General features: G+C 39.3%; 1 protein-coding gene across 2 annotated transcripts in view; it reads left to right on the forward strand.

The window, feature by feature from the left end:
• Positions 1-12,812, forward strand: part of ccdc88c (coiled-coil domain containing 88C) — a 70,452-nt gene extending 57,640 nt beyond the window's left edge. Inside the window, exons 27-31 of one of the 2 annotated variants that reach the window (XM_023267951.3) lie at positions 1,396-1,485; positions 2,978-3,082; positions 3,165-3,299; positions 3,496-3,728; positions 7,492-12,812. In XM_023267951.3, coding sequence (XP_023123719.2) covers positions 1,396-1,485; positions 2,978-3,082; positions 3,165-3,299; positions 3,496-3,728; positions 7,492-8,271 — 1,343 coding nt within the window. In that variant the 3' untranslated portion in view covers positions 8,272-12,812. Of the gene's footprint in view, positions 1-1,395; positions 1,486-2,977; positions 3,083-3,164; positions 3,300-3,495; positions 3,729-7,491 lie in introns of those variants that run through there. The other variant, XR_002746051.3, reaches the window with a different exon arrangement.
• Positions 12,813-16,948: the final 4,136 nt, after the last annotated feature.

The raw sequence follows: 16,948 nt of genomic DNA on the forward strand, positions 1-16,948 counted from the left end.
CGACAAATGTCAGACAAAAAAGACGAAAAACAACAATAACAGGACAAAATATTATAAAAATGAGACCAAACTGACAAAAACAAGACACAAAATGGCAAAAAAAAGGAGACTAACGACACGAAACAAAACAAGAGTCAAAAAATTGGACAAAACACTTACTCAGAGACAAAAAAATTTGACAAATGACACAAGCGAGACCAAAAAGACACAAAATGACAAAAACGAGAAAAAAATGACAAAAGCGAGAAAAAATGACAAAACATGAGGCAAACGACAAATGTCAGACAAAAAAGACAAAGAACAACAAAAATAGGACAAAATATGACAAAAATGAGGCACAAAATGGCAACAGCGAGAAACAAAATGACAAAAAATGTGAGACAAACGACGCGAAATAACACAACAAAGTTACAATTCTAGTTGTCCTGCGGGTCCGACTGACCCGTTTTAAAGTTTGAAAATGTGGAAAAAAATTATATTTTCACAGTGAGACTTCTGATGTCCACATTTTCAACATTTTTGGGAAATTTTTGAACATTTTTTGGTGGAAAAAAAGAAATGTTTAAAAAAATTTCTTTAAGAACATTCACAAAAAATCAACCAAAATCCAGTGAATTTCGCTGGATTTTGGTTGATTTTTACGTGAATGTTCTTCAAGAAAATATTAGAAGTTTTACTGATATAGATGGAATCACTTTAGATATTTTAAAGATTTTTTGAGGATTTTTACTCATTTTTTGAAAATATTTACAAGAATTTTCTTGCCAAATTTGGAGGATTTTTAAAATAAAACTTTTAAGGGAACCTTTTAAGGAATCACTGGAATTTTCTTCCCGAAGATTTTGCAAGTTTTCAGAAATTTGGGGAATTTTTTTGCAGAATTTTGGGATTTTTTTCAGACAAGGGAACGAGATTGTTGGTGTCCGTAAATGCAGACAGCAGGAGGGTTAAGGGAGTGCTATATTCACAGATGTTTTTTAGTGTGTGTTACAGATTTAGTGTATTCATGCCACTTTACATGATCTCTTTTTTTGCACTTTAACACAGGTTAATATGGATTCAGTGTTTCCTCATTTTTCCTTTTCCGTTCGACTATTATTTGAGTTTAAAGTCAAACTGCGTCAGTGAAGTTTTGTTTAGTCATAAAACGTGTTGATAGTAATAATACAGACGGATACATAAGCTGAGTGATGATAGATGTCACAGTGCGTGGATTCTAATGTTCTGCTTTGCTCTGTTGCTTCACTCTTCACTAATCTCACAAACAATCACACCCCGTCCCAGTTTTGTCAGCTCTGCTCTCTTGCAACGCTGTGCTTCCTGTGATTATTTGTCTCATGGTCACACTGTGGATGTAGACGACCTTCTCACAACGTTCTGGTTGGTCTGCTACAGGAGGGACTGACCGAGGCCGGAGCGTTTATCGCAGCAGCACTCCAGGAGGCAGTAATGAAAATGTCAATGGAGAAGATGGACACGGGCAAGGTATTTTACCTATTAATGATTAATAACGTTATTTATTGAAAATGAGATGAAATACACTACTGCTCTAAAGTTTGGGGTCATCCAGATAGTTTCATGTTTTCCATGAAAACTCCCACTTTTATCCATGTGGTAACAGAACTGCATAAGGGTTTTATAATCGTCAATCTTTCGAACGGATGTGTAATAAAATGCAGTAAAATACAGTAAAAATATAGAAACAATATAGTAAAAATACAGTAGAAATATAGAATAAATATAGTAAAAATACAAGAAAAATATAGTAAAAACTACATTACAATTTCATAAAAATACTAATAATGCAGTAAAAATACAGTAAACATATAATAAAAATACAGTCAAAATATAATAAAAATACAGTCAAAATATAATAAAAATACAGTCAAAATATAGTATAAAAAATATAGTATAAAAATATCGTAAAAATACAGTCAAAATATAGTAAAAATACAGTAAAAAAATATTAAAATACAGTAAAAATCTCGTATAAAATGGTAATAATACAGTAAAAATATAGTGAAAAGACTGTCAAAATATAATAGAATATATTAAAAATATAGTAAATGTATGGTAAAAATGCAGTAAAAAATATAATAAAAATACAGTAAAAATTTCATAAAAAATAATAAGGCCATAAAAATGCAGTAAAAAATATAGTAAAATACACTAAAAATCTAATAAAAATGCAGTAAAATAATAAAAATACTGTAAACATATAGTAAAATATATAAAAAATATAGTAAATATATAGTAAAATTTATTGAAAATACAGTAAGAATATAGTAAAAATATACGATACTGTTCAAAAGTTTGGGGTCATCCAGAGAATTCCATGTTTTCCATGAAAACTCCCACTTTTATCCATGTGCTAACATAACTGCACAAGGGTTTTCTAATCATCAATGAGTCTTTCAACACCATTAGCTAACACAATGTAGCATTAGAACACAGGAGTGATGGTTGCTGGAAATGTTCCTCTGTACCTCTATGGAGATATTCCATTAAAAATCAGCTGTTTCCAGCTACAATAGTCATTTACCACATTAACAATGTCTAAACTGGATTTATCATTCATTTAGTGTTATCTTCATTGAAAAAAAATGCTTTTCTTTCAAAAATAAGGACATTTGTAAGTGAGCCCAAACTTTTGAACAGTAGTGTATTTATTTGCCACATGGCAGCCTGTAAACTTTGTGTAACAGCTACTTGGATTTGGTGTGAAATCAGTAACTGGAAACCATCACAGTACATATTTTGTTTTTGGAATCAAGGGGGAGAGAATTAAGGAAATGTCTGCTCTGTAAAAAGAAGCAGTGGAGAAAACAAACTGGGCTTAATTTTTTTTTTTACAAATACTGTAATCCTTTCAAACTGAGAGAACACAGTTTATCACAAAGTGGCTAGGGATTACAAAAGGCCTCATCTGCTTTCTGTATGATTTAAAATGATTGCTCTGTGTGCTATTTAACCCCAGTTCAGACCTATAAAAGCCATCTGAGCTCCACTCCCAGCCACCCGTCATCCTCACTGGGCAGCTCCAGCTCCAGACTGGTCCAAGGCCCCGGCCGCAGGCCCAGAGGTAGGCCCGCTCATTAATGAGAAATCACCTAGAAGTCAGCAGAAGCAGGAATGTGCTTATAACAATGTGAAAATGATTTCAGGTCTTTTTGATGAACACTCTCGCCACAACACGTCTGACTCAGTGTTTGGTCCCCATGGCAACACGGGAGGACGGCCAGGGTCGGCAGACTTCAGCCACAACTCGTCCACCTCCAACTCACCCGTCAACTGCAGAGGTACGGGCGTGTTTTAACCGTTAGGCTGTATTTAGCTAGAGATTTCTTTGATTTAATGTTCATTTTTCTGTCTCCAAATAATAAAACTGACTCTAAAGTGACTAATTACAGGCTTCACATGTAATATTCTGTCCTAAATTCCTGTGACATATTTTCACTCACTGATATAAAACACTCACGTCTGTCTCTGTCTTAGACACACCTGATCGTCAGGTTCGCTCAGCCAGCCTCTCTAGCGATGATGTCGTGGGTCTCAGCCAATCACAGCAGAGTCTGTCACGTAGTTCCACCCTTCCATATGACCACACACCCCAGAGGGCCCAACCACAGCGCGGAGTGAGAAGCAAAACCCGTCCGTCGTCTCCTGGGAGTGAGATGGTGACACTGGAAGAGTTTTTACAAGAGAGCAACCTGCAGTCTCCTCCTGTGGTAAGAAAAATAGAATAAATAAGTAGCTTTCAGTGCATTTAAATCTGTACACATGTTGTGTGTTATTGCTGGAATAAATATTAACAAACAACCACAAAGAAAAATGTGCAGATATCAAACCTAAATACAAGTAATTAGAAGTTTATTATGTAAGCTTCTACGATTACTGCAGTTTCCATGGTTTTAGAGAGGGATATTCTGCACCGACAATATCAAGGGAAATTGAAGGAAACATCTTAAAAAGCACAGATGAGTCACCGTTAAAGAAAATAACTAAATGTTATTTTTTACATGCGTCATAAATTCCTATTGGATGGTGCTGAAGTCAGTTTTGGACAAACACTGATAACAAACCAGCAGTAAGTCATGAAGTCATACTGAATCAGCTTGGACATTTTAGACTCACTTCAGGGTGGAAACGGTCACAACATTCTTTAAATATTGTAGCTGAAGTTTCCTTTATGCCGTCACACATCACTGATCAAACTCCCTGGAGATAACGGGTTAATGGCAGCTGAGCTTTGAAGTGTCCCTGGTTGAACATTTAGATTAAACAGGACTTAGTTATGAAGACAGTGAATCTTAAAATATTATGATGCATTAAAGATTTTGATTACTGCTTACTGAAGCCTCAAGCCACTGAAATCTGCTGATGTTTGAAGGAGTGCAGCAGCAGGACATTAGTCAAAGCTGCACATTCAGAACAACCATGAGCACTGGTTGTTTTTGTTGTTTAATGCAGATTCATAGAGGCAGCAGCAACAAAAAAGATAAACTAGTAGGTTGTAAATTAACCCTCTGTTGTCTTCATTTACGGGAACCAAAAACTATTGTTCCCTTGTCTGAAAAAAATCCAAAAATTCACCCAAAAAAAATCCCCAAATTTATGAAAATTTTCAAAATCTTCAGGAAGAAAATTCCAGTAATTCCTTAAGTTTCCCTTAAAAGTTTTATTTTAAAAAACATCCCCAAATTTGGCAAGAAATAAAACTTTAAAAAATATAAATTGTAAATATTTTCAAAAAATGAATAAAAATCTTTCAAAAAAAATTTTTTATGTGAATGTTCTTAAAGAAACTTTTTTTTAACATTTCTTTTTTCCACCAAAAAAATTTCCCAAAAATGTTGAAAATGTGGAAGTTTTCACTGTGACATTTTTTTTTCCACATTTTCAAACGTTAAAACGGGTCAGTTTTAAACCGCAGGATGACACAAGGGTTAATATGGCATCACGATGCAAAAACAGTGACTTTATCTTGAAGCGCTGTCCTTATTTTATTGAGTCATTCCAGTATTAAACATCTGCAGGATTCACTGCAGAGACTTTTCAAGGACAGACTGTTTGACTGCTTTCATATGGAAAATAAAAGACAAAGTAGAGATGTCTTGTATGTTTGCGGCTTAAAACTGTGTGGGAAGAAGCTGAACTCTCAAGTGGACAATTAGGAACACTGTATGATCAGTAACTATTTCTTCCCCCCACTTTTCCAGCAGTAAAGAGTCAAAAATGCCCCCAAAAAGTACACTAAAAAATCCCTTTTCAGTTTTTCAAGTCATGAATATGAATATATATTTTAACCCTCCTGTTGTCTTCATTTATGGACACCAAAAAATATTGTTTCCTTGTCTGAAAAAAGTCCAAAAATTCAGCAAAAAAATCTTTGCAAACCTTTCAGGAAGAAAATTCCAATAATTCCTTAAAAGTTTCCCTTAAAAGTTTTATTTAAAAAAAAAAAATCCACCAAATGTGGCAAGAAAATTCTTGTAAATATTTTCAAAAAATGAGTAAAAATCTTCCAAAAAATCCTCAAGTGGTTCCATATATATCAGTAAAACTTCTAATATTCTCTTTAAGAACATTCACAAAAAAAATTAATCAAAATCCAGCGAAATTCGCTGGATTTTGATTGATTTTTATGTGAATGTTCTTAAGAAATATTTTTAACATTTCTTTTTTTCCACCAAAACATTTTCAAAAATTTCCCAAAAATGTTGAAAATGTGGACATCAGAAGTTTCACTGTGAAAATAGATTTTTTTTTCCCAACATTTTCAAACTTTAAAACGGGTCAGTTTTGACTCGCAGGACGACACGATGGTTAATATCCTTACTGTGGTAGAACTCACAGCTACAGAACAATACAGGGAGACGTTCTGAGGGCTGACAGAATCCTGAATATGCCTCATTAAAATGGGGTTCAAGCTCAGATGCTAAATGTTTTGTCGATAGACTGCATCCTTTGAATGTTGGACTGGACTAAGTTTATTTGGGGGCTTTTATCTGAACCGTAAAACCTAGTAGAAATGTTTTATGTTGTTGAAAAGCCGAAGAACTGTAAAGTCTTTGAAACTGCAGATTTATCTTGTTTCCTTCATATTGCACCTAACAAGAAAAAGACCATAAGATTTTATTTATGTGATGATAGCAGTCTACACTGCACCTCTGGCTCAGGAGAGGATAGTTTCTGAGTGAGCAGTAGACACTCATTTCCACGTCATTTCCAGTCATATGAAATCATTTCTTATCGTCTCTGATCCAACTCTTCTGAGGCCAGTTCTCACCTATAAATCAGCTGCTTTAGTCCAGCTTGGCATCTGTTATTAGTGAATAATCCAGACTTGTGAAATCAGTATGAGGATATTACTGTCAGTCTGTTCTATCCACCCACTATAATTCTTCCTGATGATCCTTCAGAGTAGGAGATGTGTCGACAACACACATTCCTGTGGAAACCAGATACTAAATACTGGATGATTCAGATAAGAATGCCATGTTTCTATCAGTGTAATTATTAGATGTGATTCCCGCCCTTACTTCAAAGGTTTTTAACTCAACCACCTGCAGCAGACATCTTACTCTAGACTATACATATTCCTCCAGCTGGAAACGGTTTGCCAAAATCAACAGTCGGTACTTTCTAAAAAGGCAGAAATGCACACGAAAACCACACAATGGAGAATGGTATGTAGGATCGAGGAGCTAGTAGGTGAGAAATCATTTGCATGGTGAATAAAAGCCTCTTTATGACTCTGTAGCAGGTTGAGGATGATCTCCAGGAGGAAGACGTACAGGTTTCCTTAGAAACGATCAAGAGACGACTTCATTATTTCATTTATTTCAGACATGCCACAGTATCATAAAGGACCAGAGAAATTAACTACACAATACAAAAACAAACAAACCAATATCCAAACCTAAATAATGTCTGAGTAGGATGAAGTTTAACTGATAAACTCCAACCCTACTTACCTGTACATCTTATCTTGTACTGTTTCCTGTCTACATCAAACCTTATATTTTTATACCGCTTTAGAAACTCCACAACACATTTACTTTGCCACATTATTGTATTTTTTCAAGCAATCTTTTTTTGTATTAGACACTTGACACCTATTGATGTAACTGGTATAAAATAAATGTAGTATTCGTTATTTATTACAAATTCAGTGTGCTGAAGCACAGAGCCCGATAAACAGACAATGTGTAAACCCATGTGCAGACTAACTAACGGTCTGGTCTGTATATCAGTAGATCAGCATCAATAATTCAGTTAAATACCATCAAGAATCTGTGTGCATCATTAATACAAGAGAGACAATTAGTGTTTCTGAAGCATCTGTATCAGTCCGATAATAGATAGATGGATAAATAGATGGATAAATAGATGGATAGATAGATAGATAGTAATTTGCACTAGTTAAACCCTAGAAATGTAATCTTTTGCCTCCTCATTTTCTTGTTAAATTAATTTCTGTCTGTGCAGGTGTCTACAGGAAGCAGGGAGGACTTGATGACTGACTATTTTACCAGAAGCCCCGCCCCCTCAGCTATCACTGGCAGAGATCAGGCCACGCCCACCAGCTACGTCACGCCCACCATCCAGCCGTCCAGCCAGAGGCCAGGACAAAGTGTGAAGCCTTCACCCCGGCAGCCTGTTGGCCAATCGCCAGCCTCCAGCCAGCCGGTCAGCCAGAGGAGCAGCCAATCACTGAGCAGAGCCTTCAGCCTGGCCTCGGCCGACCTGCTGCGCTCCAACGGACCGGACAGCTTCCGTGGAAATGAGGGGTCTCCTGGACAACCAGATGTGGTGGTCCGGCGGCCAGGTGGAGGAGCTAACGGAAGAGAGCGTCCGCTGTCGGCTCGTTTTGCCGCTCCGGCCGGTCACCATGGAGACGGCAGCTTCGTAAACCCAACCATTCACCACTCGACCTCCCTCAACCTGCAGACGGAGAGGTACGCCGAGAGGGAGAGGGACAGAGGGAGGACCCCCGTCTCTCGGAACAGCCTCTCCACATCCTCCACCCATCACCGTGGAGAGGTCGCCATGGTGACCCCCGTCAGGGCGGTGCCGGCCACGCGGCCCGATGACGCCTCAGAGCACGGGGAGGTCCTGAGAGACGGGCGGTCAGCGGACACCTCCCACACAAAGAAAGACGGCGAGAGAGTGAGGTGTGGCTCCGTCGAACGCCCAAAAAGCACACCAGCATCCCCCGACCCCAACAACGACCCCCAGACTGTGTGGTACGAGTACGGCTGTGTCTAAACACTGAAATGAATGGACGTCTATGAGTGTCTAAAGACAGGGACCAGATCCTCTACTGGAGCTGCACACTGGTGCTGTAATCCTGGATCCAAACCCTGAGACAGAAGCAATCTGAGCTCTTTGTATTGTAGATTAAAGTTAGAACTCTTGAAGTCTGTGCTAGGTTTTGTTCCAGTACAGTATCAGCCACTGGAAATCTGTGGCCAGGGCTCTGTCTAATCCATGTACAAACATCTCTGCATAAAAGAATCCAGTGTGTTTTCTGACACATACTTCTGTAGATGAACGACTGGCCTTGTTTCCATTATAACACCTGCCAATACGGTCATCCATCAGGGAGCTTAATGAGGTAGCTGCTGGGGTTTCAATCACATCACACCTCTACCGCTGACTCTACCGACTCCATTTCCTGTCACCAGTTTTCATCACACGCTGAATCTCGGAGATGGAAGCAATACGGCTTTGACCTCCATCACTGATGGACTTCCAGATGTAAACTTGAACAGCACAACACTACAGGTGGTGTCTGAGAATCTGGGATTTGATAGCCTCTACTATCACCATGTTTACTGAGACCCTGCAGGATTTTCTCCAGGAGCTACCAAAGGAGCTTTTTTGTTGTTGTTTTTTTTTTTAAAATGGCTTTAGTATTGATTGCTAAATGAAATGTGGATGTTTTTAACAGACGATGATCCAGGTGTTACATTTTTAAGAGTGCTTTTTTTACCGAGCAGAAACGGAGATGGAAGCTGCAATATCTGTGAGAGTCTCTAACACTTAAAGCCTGCAGGGACAAGTAACAGAGGAGCAGAACACTAAGAGGGACCTCTGATGGCTCACCGACATGCTGGCCTGCACAGGCTTACCTGGATTACACCAAATCTGCAGAACTTTAGTCCAGGAATTAGCCTGAACCATTTGACTGAACTGAAGAAAAGATTACCAGAACAACTGAATGTAGCAGCTCCTGTCTTTCTCTCATCTGCTGTCAAGAGCAAACACTGGAAAAGGCTGGAGAGGAGCTGAGGAAAGGCGACAGATCGAGCAGAGACGAGGAAGGAGAAAGAGAAATAGAAAAGAGAGAGTGGTGAGAGAGGGAGATAGATATAAACGGATGGAGATAAACAGGACAGACATGGAGGGGCTCCTCCCAGTTAAATTACAGTCTGTCTCCCTCCATCTTTAGATTCTGTCCCAGCATGCAACACTCTGACACTTTACTGGAAATGTTGCTCTACGCAAGCCAATACTAGCCTCACACACACACACACACACACACACACACACACACACACACACACACACACACACACGTATATGTAATGATATATACAGACACACAGGCATTGTCCTTGAGGGGGTTGGCCGTGGCTTCTCTAACCATTGAGCTGGACTTAATTCACACACACTGACCACAGGGTGAACCGCTGTGTTTTGGTGGGTTGTCCTGCTGCACGCTACGTTAGCCAGACAGCTAGAAGCACAACAAACAGAGAGAATCAGAATGAACTCAGAGCAACACACCCACTGTCTTCTGCACATGAATGAAGTGACAAATGAGAGTTCAGAGTTTTATGATAACTGAATGCACCAGAACAAAATCATCCAAATGTCTCAAATAAATATCCTGATGCACATTAAATTTTAGCAAATGCTATGCTGGTCAGCATAACTACTTGGTATTGTATGATACATAGCAGCAGGAAGCAATAAGGATAAAACCTTTTTTAAATAAAACTTTAGTTCAGTTCTGAATCCCTTCGTCAGCTGCAGAAAATTCATCAGAAACAGTTGTGATTGTTATTTATTCATCCTGGCCATTGTTCAAGCAGACTTTCCAAGTACTCTTACTGGTGATCATTTGCTGCTTTCTTTGGTTTTATTGTTGTAGACAGAATGTCTTTGGGTTTAGGACTGCAGGTAAAGCAAAAAAAGACATTTGAATGCTCAACGTTTCACTCTTAGAAGTAGATAGTGATTTTTTTTAATGTTCTGTAAACAGTCAATCAAATAATGAAGAAAAGTAATTTACAGATGAACTCAAAAGTTTGGACACGCCCACTCATTCCAGGTTTTTCTGTTTTTCCGATTTTCTACAGTATCAAACAAAACCGATGGCATCAACACTATGAAATATCACATTTGGAACTATGTAGCGATACGTGTAAACAAACAAACAAACTAAAGCTTTCATTGTTACATTCATCACAGTGGTACACTTTTGTTTTGATAGTAGCTTTGCTCACCATGACTTCATGACCTGAAGCTTTTCCAGCAGCTCTGAAGGACTTCCTGCGTATATCCAGCACCTGTTGGCTGCTTTCCTTCACTCTGGTCCATTCCATCCCACACTGTCTCAGCTGGGGGTAGGTTGGGTGATCGAGAAAGAAAAATCTCAAATTTGGACTCATTAGATTTCCTCTGATCAACCATCTGTTCCTGTGTTTCTCAGTCAAAGCTTCCTCCTCTGGAAGATCCTCTGATCCATTCAGTCTTCTCCCAGCAGCTGACTTTCAGAGGCGACTGTTTGAACTCTGGAGTCATTGTTGTGGTTTCTGATCTGATAGCTGTTGATCTGGATGTGCTAACCTCCTCGGCAACAGACAGATCGTTCTTCCTTTTCCTCTTGAAATCCCAGTTTTTGCTGGATCTTTTTTATGACTTAAAGTCTCAAAATAATGATGAACTGTTGCTTGTCTTTGCTTAGCGGAGCAGTTCCTGCTATAATATAGATCAGTGCAGGATTTAAAGAAGACCGTTGGCTGTTTATGACTCAGTACGACTGATGGTCTGATGAAGTTCCTCCAGGTAACTTCTGAAGATTCACCAGTCCAGGTGTTGTTGGTGTGCAAAGCTGTCATCCAGACAACCAGTGGTTACTGTGAGGAAGATGAGGATCTGTGTCCAGACTTTTGACTGCCCAGATCAGATGATTGACCCAGAAATAATGTAGCCGTTTAATTGTGACCATGACCAGCAGTGTTTCCTGTTGATGACTGCTTTGATATAACCAGAGATCTAAAAGGGATGAACGTTAACAGTAAGACAGATTATTACACAGCAGATAAAAAGCTGACAGACTGGCCAAAGCTGAAGTGTAACTTCACTTTTTTTTCCCAACCATTCCAGTTGCACAATTACCAACACTTCTGACATTTAACTTCAGTCTCTCAGCACCCACCACCTCCAGATGTCTTCCATTCTGTCACATCTGACTGGATTTGTCATCAGTCGTGTCACAAAAGACCTTTGCATTGAGTTATTTCTTCTTTATTTTGTCTGTGTGAAGGTCAGAGGTTGTGGGAACATTCATGCACAGAATCAGAGTGTACCGAACACAGAGTTGTCTCCACTGGTGGATGACAGAATCTGAAAATTCTTTAGTCCATTTGAATAGAAAGACAATGAAGAGGTGGCGTTTTGTCTTTACTGCTGTTAGTAAATTCAAACCTGTCCCATAAATCTGCATCAGAAAGATTCCAAAAGCATTACAGCAGTGATGATGATGATGATGATGATGGTGATGGTGATGGTGATGGTGATGAAGATGTAACACTGGAGTTGTGAAGATGAACCTCAGACTGAGATCTGTGTCTGACACATTCTGAACATAAATCTCATGTCAATATTCAACCTGCTAAATTATTTCCTGTAGTGTTTGTACAGCGTGTTAGAGTTTATGAACCGCTCAGATATTATGAGTTTTTAAAATGTTTGTTAATTCCCAAATTAAAAATCTAAATTAGATGATTTCCTGTAAGCTGGTAAAAACCTGTGATTCCACTGTATAATTTTTAATATTTGTAGATTTTCTAAAGAAGTAGATTCCAGTGGTGGGGATATTGGCAGATACAGTGACAGGAAGTGAAACCCTGTAGGTTAACGCTGTCATTTCTGATTCCTGGGTTTGTTTATCGCCTGTTTTGTGCCTCAGAGCATCGCAGCGTCATCACTTCCCAAAGCCTTTTAGGCCACATCTGCGTGTTTGTGTTTTGTCGGTTTCAGTTTTCTGGTGTCAAAATGTGGAAAATGGATTCCCAGAAGCAGTTTTTTATTGAAATGACACCATCGCTGTCTTGTGTTACCGTGTTAATGTGTGTTAATGTGTGTGTGTCTGTTGCGTTTCTTCTTGTGTGTCCATCTGTCTCTTTCATTCACTCCCTGCCTGTCAGTCTGTCCACGTTCTTCTGGTGTCCTCCTTCAACCAGACCTCTGTGATCTCTGCCTCAGAATTTCCTCGTCTGGACACCGTTGTGCAGCTTTTACTGAGTAAAAATAAAACCACAACGCGAGGGACAGGAGAGAGTTGCAGCATTGAGGGGGAGAAGTGAAAGAAGAAGGTGTCGTGGACGAACGTCACTGATGCTTCCTGCTGTAACTGGAATTACTGCTACTGTAGCTCACTTTATGAACTTTCTGACTGCTATGCTGTGATGTGACTACTGCTAAAGACTGTTGAAAGGCTTCTAGTTTGATTCAGCTCAATGATGATGTTATTACACACAAAAGTTTTTTTGGTAATAAAGAGTTATAAAGTCGAACTGATGGTCAGTCTCTGTGTCAGCTGCTGTTTTCATGAAGCACCAAGAGTCTCCATCAGACAGTCCAGTAGGAAAGTTTATTTTAGGACATTCTGATACGTCCCAGTAAGCAAAGCAGAGGTGCGAATAATACAGTGACTGTTGGATTCCATCCAGCTGTGTCATGTTCAGGTTCCTGGACTTTTGCATGTCGTCTTAATGTCACACTGTTGTGACGTCCTGAGACTCCTGAATAGAACACAGCCTCTGTTGTTGTTAGAACTCTGCCTGCTGTGACAAGTCAAAGGAGAACTGGAGGAACACTGGGACATCAGAAACACATCAGATTGAGTCTGTTTGCAGATTGTATTCCATGCTTGATTTTCATCATTTGTATTTACATCTGACTTCAAATTGTCTCACTTAATCTAAAGTTATTTAACCCTCATCAGTACATGTGGCAAAACCTATTAATCCACACTTGAGGTCCAGCTGGAATCCAGTAATATTTCATCTGTTTCACATTTCTTTACCTGTCTATACCCTCTCAATGTATATTTTCCTAAAACGTATGTCGTCTATAGATACAAATATGAAAGAAACAATGAAATTACTATTGATTATTACCGACCTGTATTGTTTACAATATTAGCGTAAGAACTCCTGAATTCAAATGAAACACAATGCAACTGAAGCAGTCATTACAAGAGCAACACAACACAAACATGCATAAATAAAAGATGCACAGTCCAGCTGGGGTCCCCATATACCCCAAATGATTTTTCTATATTTACACCACAAACCTGGTTGGAATTAAATAAGCTTTGGTTTATGTGATGCAACTATGTGGGTGACAACTACCTAAAGGGACTGAAAGATCCAACTAGTAAATAAAAAATATGACAAGTACCCCTGGGGTCCACATGGAGCCCAGATGTACTGATGAGGGTTAATGTGTTTGTATGTGGTCATTTAAAAAACAATGGTTTATTAAAGGGCTGCTCGGTGGTTAGCACTGTCGCCTTGCAGCTAGAAGAGCCCTGGTTTGTGTCTCAGTATTCCAGATTAATCCGTTGCTGAAGTATACCCGAGAATAAAATCTGCTCCTTCTAAATGAAATAATGAGGGAATAACAGACATCTGTCCAGGGAACAGCTGAGCAGCCAACTGTCCGATTATTTTTGGTCCCTTAAAAAGGTGGAGGGCACATATAAAATGTATTGTAATTCCTCCACCATTCACCTGATTTGGATGTAAATACCCTCAAACTAAAGCTGAATGTCGGCACTTAAAGCACTTCTTGATTATTTCATTTAAATCCATTGCGGTGAAGCCAAAATACTGAAAACTGTGTCAATGTCCAAATATTCATGGAGCTGATTGTATGTTTTAGTAGGAAGGTGAAACTATGACCAAAAGCTCAACTGAATTAACATAAAGATTTAATTCAACATCACCTCTCTTTCTTACCAAGAGGAGCCAAACTGAACATCTGCTTACAGGAGATACTTTCAGGAAATCAGGTGCTCTGTCATTTCTATAGTTTGGTATATTGTGGTAAATGAGATCATTTTCAAGTTTCACTATCATGCAACTCTCGCGCTGCATTATTTTTTTTAATTTGCCAGCACCATGAGCATCACTATCTTCCTAAAGGTCAGTGTGAACTTAGAGATATAGCAGTGGATTGTTGCAGTGGAGGAGAGAAGTCTGCAGAGTGTGATATTAGATGCATGAGTGCACAGAGAGCAGGGGAACTGTGTGGTTGAGGTGAGAAACGAATGTAACTGACAGGAGGAAGACAAACCATGGAGGGGAAGATGTTGTAACAGGAAAGTGGTGAGTAAAAATCTGCATCACTGGAATTCCCTCCCACTGCTCACATTATCAGTCACACTCCACTCTTTATTGGCCCCAAATGGTTTGACTGAAATAAATATGTATGGATTAAACAATAAGTTACTTTAGGTGGTTATACTGCAGTTTGTTTACTGTCATTGATGTACACTACGAGTATTTAGTTTGGAAGGACTTTCTCATTGAATGTTTTTTCTTTATGTTCATGACTATTTAGATTGTAGATTCTCACTGAAGGCATCACAACTATGAATGAACACATCTGGAATTATGTAGTAAACAAAAAAAGTGTGAAATAAGTCAAAACATGTTTTATATTTTAGATTCTCTGATTCCTGCTTGGCATTTTCTGGATGAGCTTCATGAGGTAGAACCTGAAATGGTTCTCCAACAGTCTTGAAGGAGTTCCAGAGATGCTGAGCTCTTGTTGGTCCTTTTTCCTTCACTCTGCGTCCATCTCATCCCAAACCATCTGGATTGGGTTTAGGTCAGGTGACTGTGGAGGCCAGGTCATCTCTATCATCTCCTTCTTGGTCAGATAGTCCTTCCACAGCCTGGAGGTGTGTTTGGGGTCATTGTCCTGTTGGAGAATAAATGATGGTCCAACTAAACCAAACCAGATGGGATGTCATGTCGCTGCAGGATGCTGTGGTAGCCATGCTGGTTCAGAGTTCCTTCAGTTTGGAATAAATCCCCAACATTGTCACCAGCAAAGCACCTCCACACCATCACACCTCCTCCTCCATGCTTCATGGTGGGAACCATGCATGTAGAGACCATCTGTTCACCTTCTCTGGTCTCACAAAGACACACTGGGTGGAATCAAAGATCTCACATTTGGACTCATCACACCAAAGCCCAGATCTCCACTGGTCTAATGTTCATTCCTGGTGTTTCTGCGTCCAAACTAATATCTTCTGCTTGTTGCTTTTCCTTAGTAGTGGTTTCTTAGCAGCTATTGGACCATAAAGGCCTGATTGGTTCAGTCTCCCCTGAACAGTTGATGTAGAGATGTGTCTGCTACTAGAACTCTGAGGCATTTATCTGGACTCTAATCTGAGCTGTTGTTAACTTGCCATTTCTGAGGCTGGAGACTCGGATGAACTTCTCCTCAGCAGCAAACTCTTGGTCTTCCTTTCCTGGGGAGGTCCTCATGGGAGCCAGTTTGGTTGTAGAGCTGGATGGTTTTTGTGACTGAACTTGGAGATACATTCAGAGTCCTGGTAGGTTCCTGGGTACTTCCTAGAAGGTTCCTGGTAGGTTCCTGGGCAGTTCCTAGATGGTTCCTTGTAGGTTCCTGGGTAGTTTCTAGATGGTTCCTGGTAGGTTCCTGGGTAGTTTCTAGATGGTTCCTGGGTAGTTTCTAGATGGTCCCTGGTAGGTTTCTAGGTAGTTCCTAGATGGTTCTTCATAAGTTCCTGGGTAGATCCTAGATGGTTCCCGGGTAGTTCCTAGATGGTTCTTCATAGGTTCCTGGGTAGTTCTTAGATGGTTCCTTGTAGGTTCCTATGTAGTTTCCAGACGGTTCTTCGTAGGTTCCTGGGTAGTTCCCAGATGGTTCCTAGGTAGTTCCTCGATGGTTCCTTGAGGATACATTCAAAGTTTTTGTTATTTTCCAGACTGACTGACCTTCAGTTCTTAAAGTAATGATGGACTGTTGTTTCTCTTTGCTGATTGGTTCTTGCCATAATATGGATTCTAACAGTTGTCAAATAGGACTGTCATCTGTGGACCAACCTGACTTCTGCACAACACAACTGATGGTCCCAACCCCATTAAGAAGGAAGAAATTCCACAAATGAACCTTGACAAGGAACACCTGTGAAGAGAAACCATTTCAGGTTCTACCTCATGAAGCTCATGGAGAGAATAACAAGAGTGTTCAAAGCAGGAATCAAAGCAAAGAATCTAAAATATAAAACATGTTTTGACTTATTTCACATTTTTTTGTTTACTACATAATTCCATATGTGTTCATTCATAGTTTTGATGCCTTCAATGAGAATCTACAATGGAAATAGTCATGAAAATAAAGAAAAAACACTAAATGAAAAGGTCTGTCCAAGCCTCTGACCGGTGGTGGAGGTGTTTCCAATATACATTAAAAAATGTCTAACATGCATTTTTTAAATGAAAAACGAGTGAATTCTCCTCATTGAACCATTGATGTGTGAGAGGTAAAGAATCCCACTGCACTAAATATTGACAGAAATGTTTAGTAATGGAGTTAAAAATTAGATATAAACAGTGATTATTGGGATTTTTTTGGTTTCTGACACTTCCTGAGAAATGAACCAACC

Source organism: Amphiprion ocellaris, chromosome 20 (assembly GCF_022539595.1).
Source record: "Amphiprion ocellaris isolate individual 3 ecotype Okinawa chromosome 20, ASM2253959v1, whole genome shotgun sequence".
Classification (NCBI taxonomy): Eukaryota; Metazoa; Chordata; class Actinopteri; family Pomacentridae; genus Amphiprion; species Amphiprion ocellaris.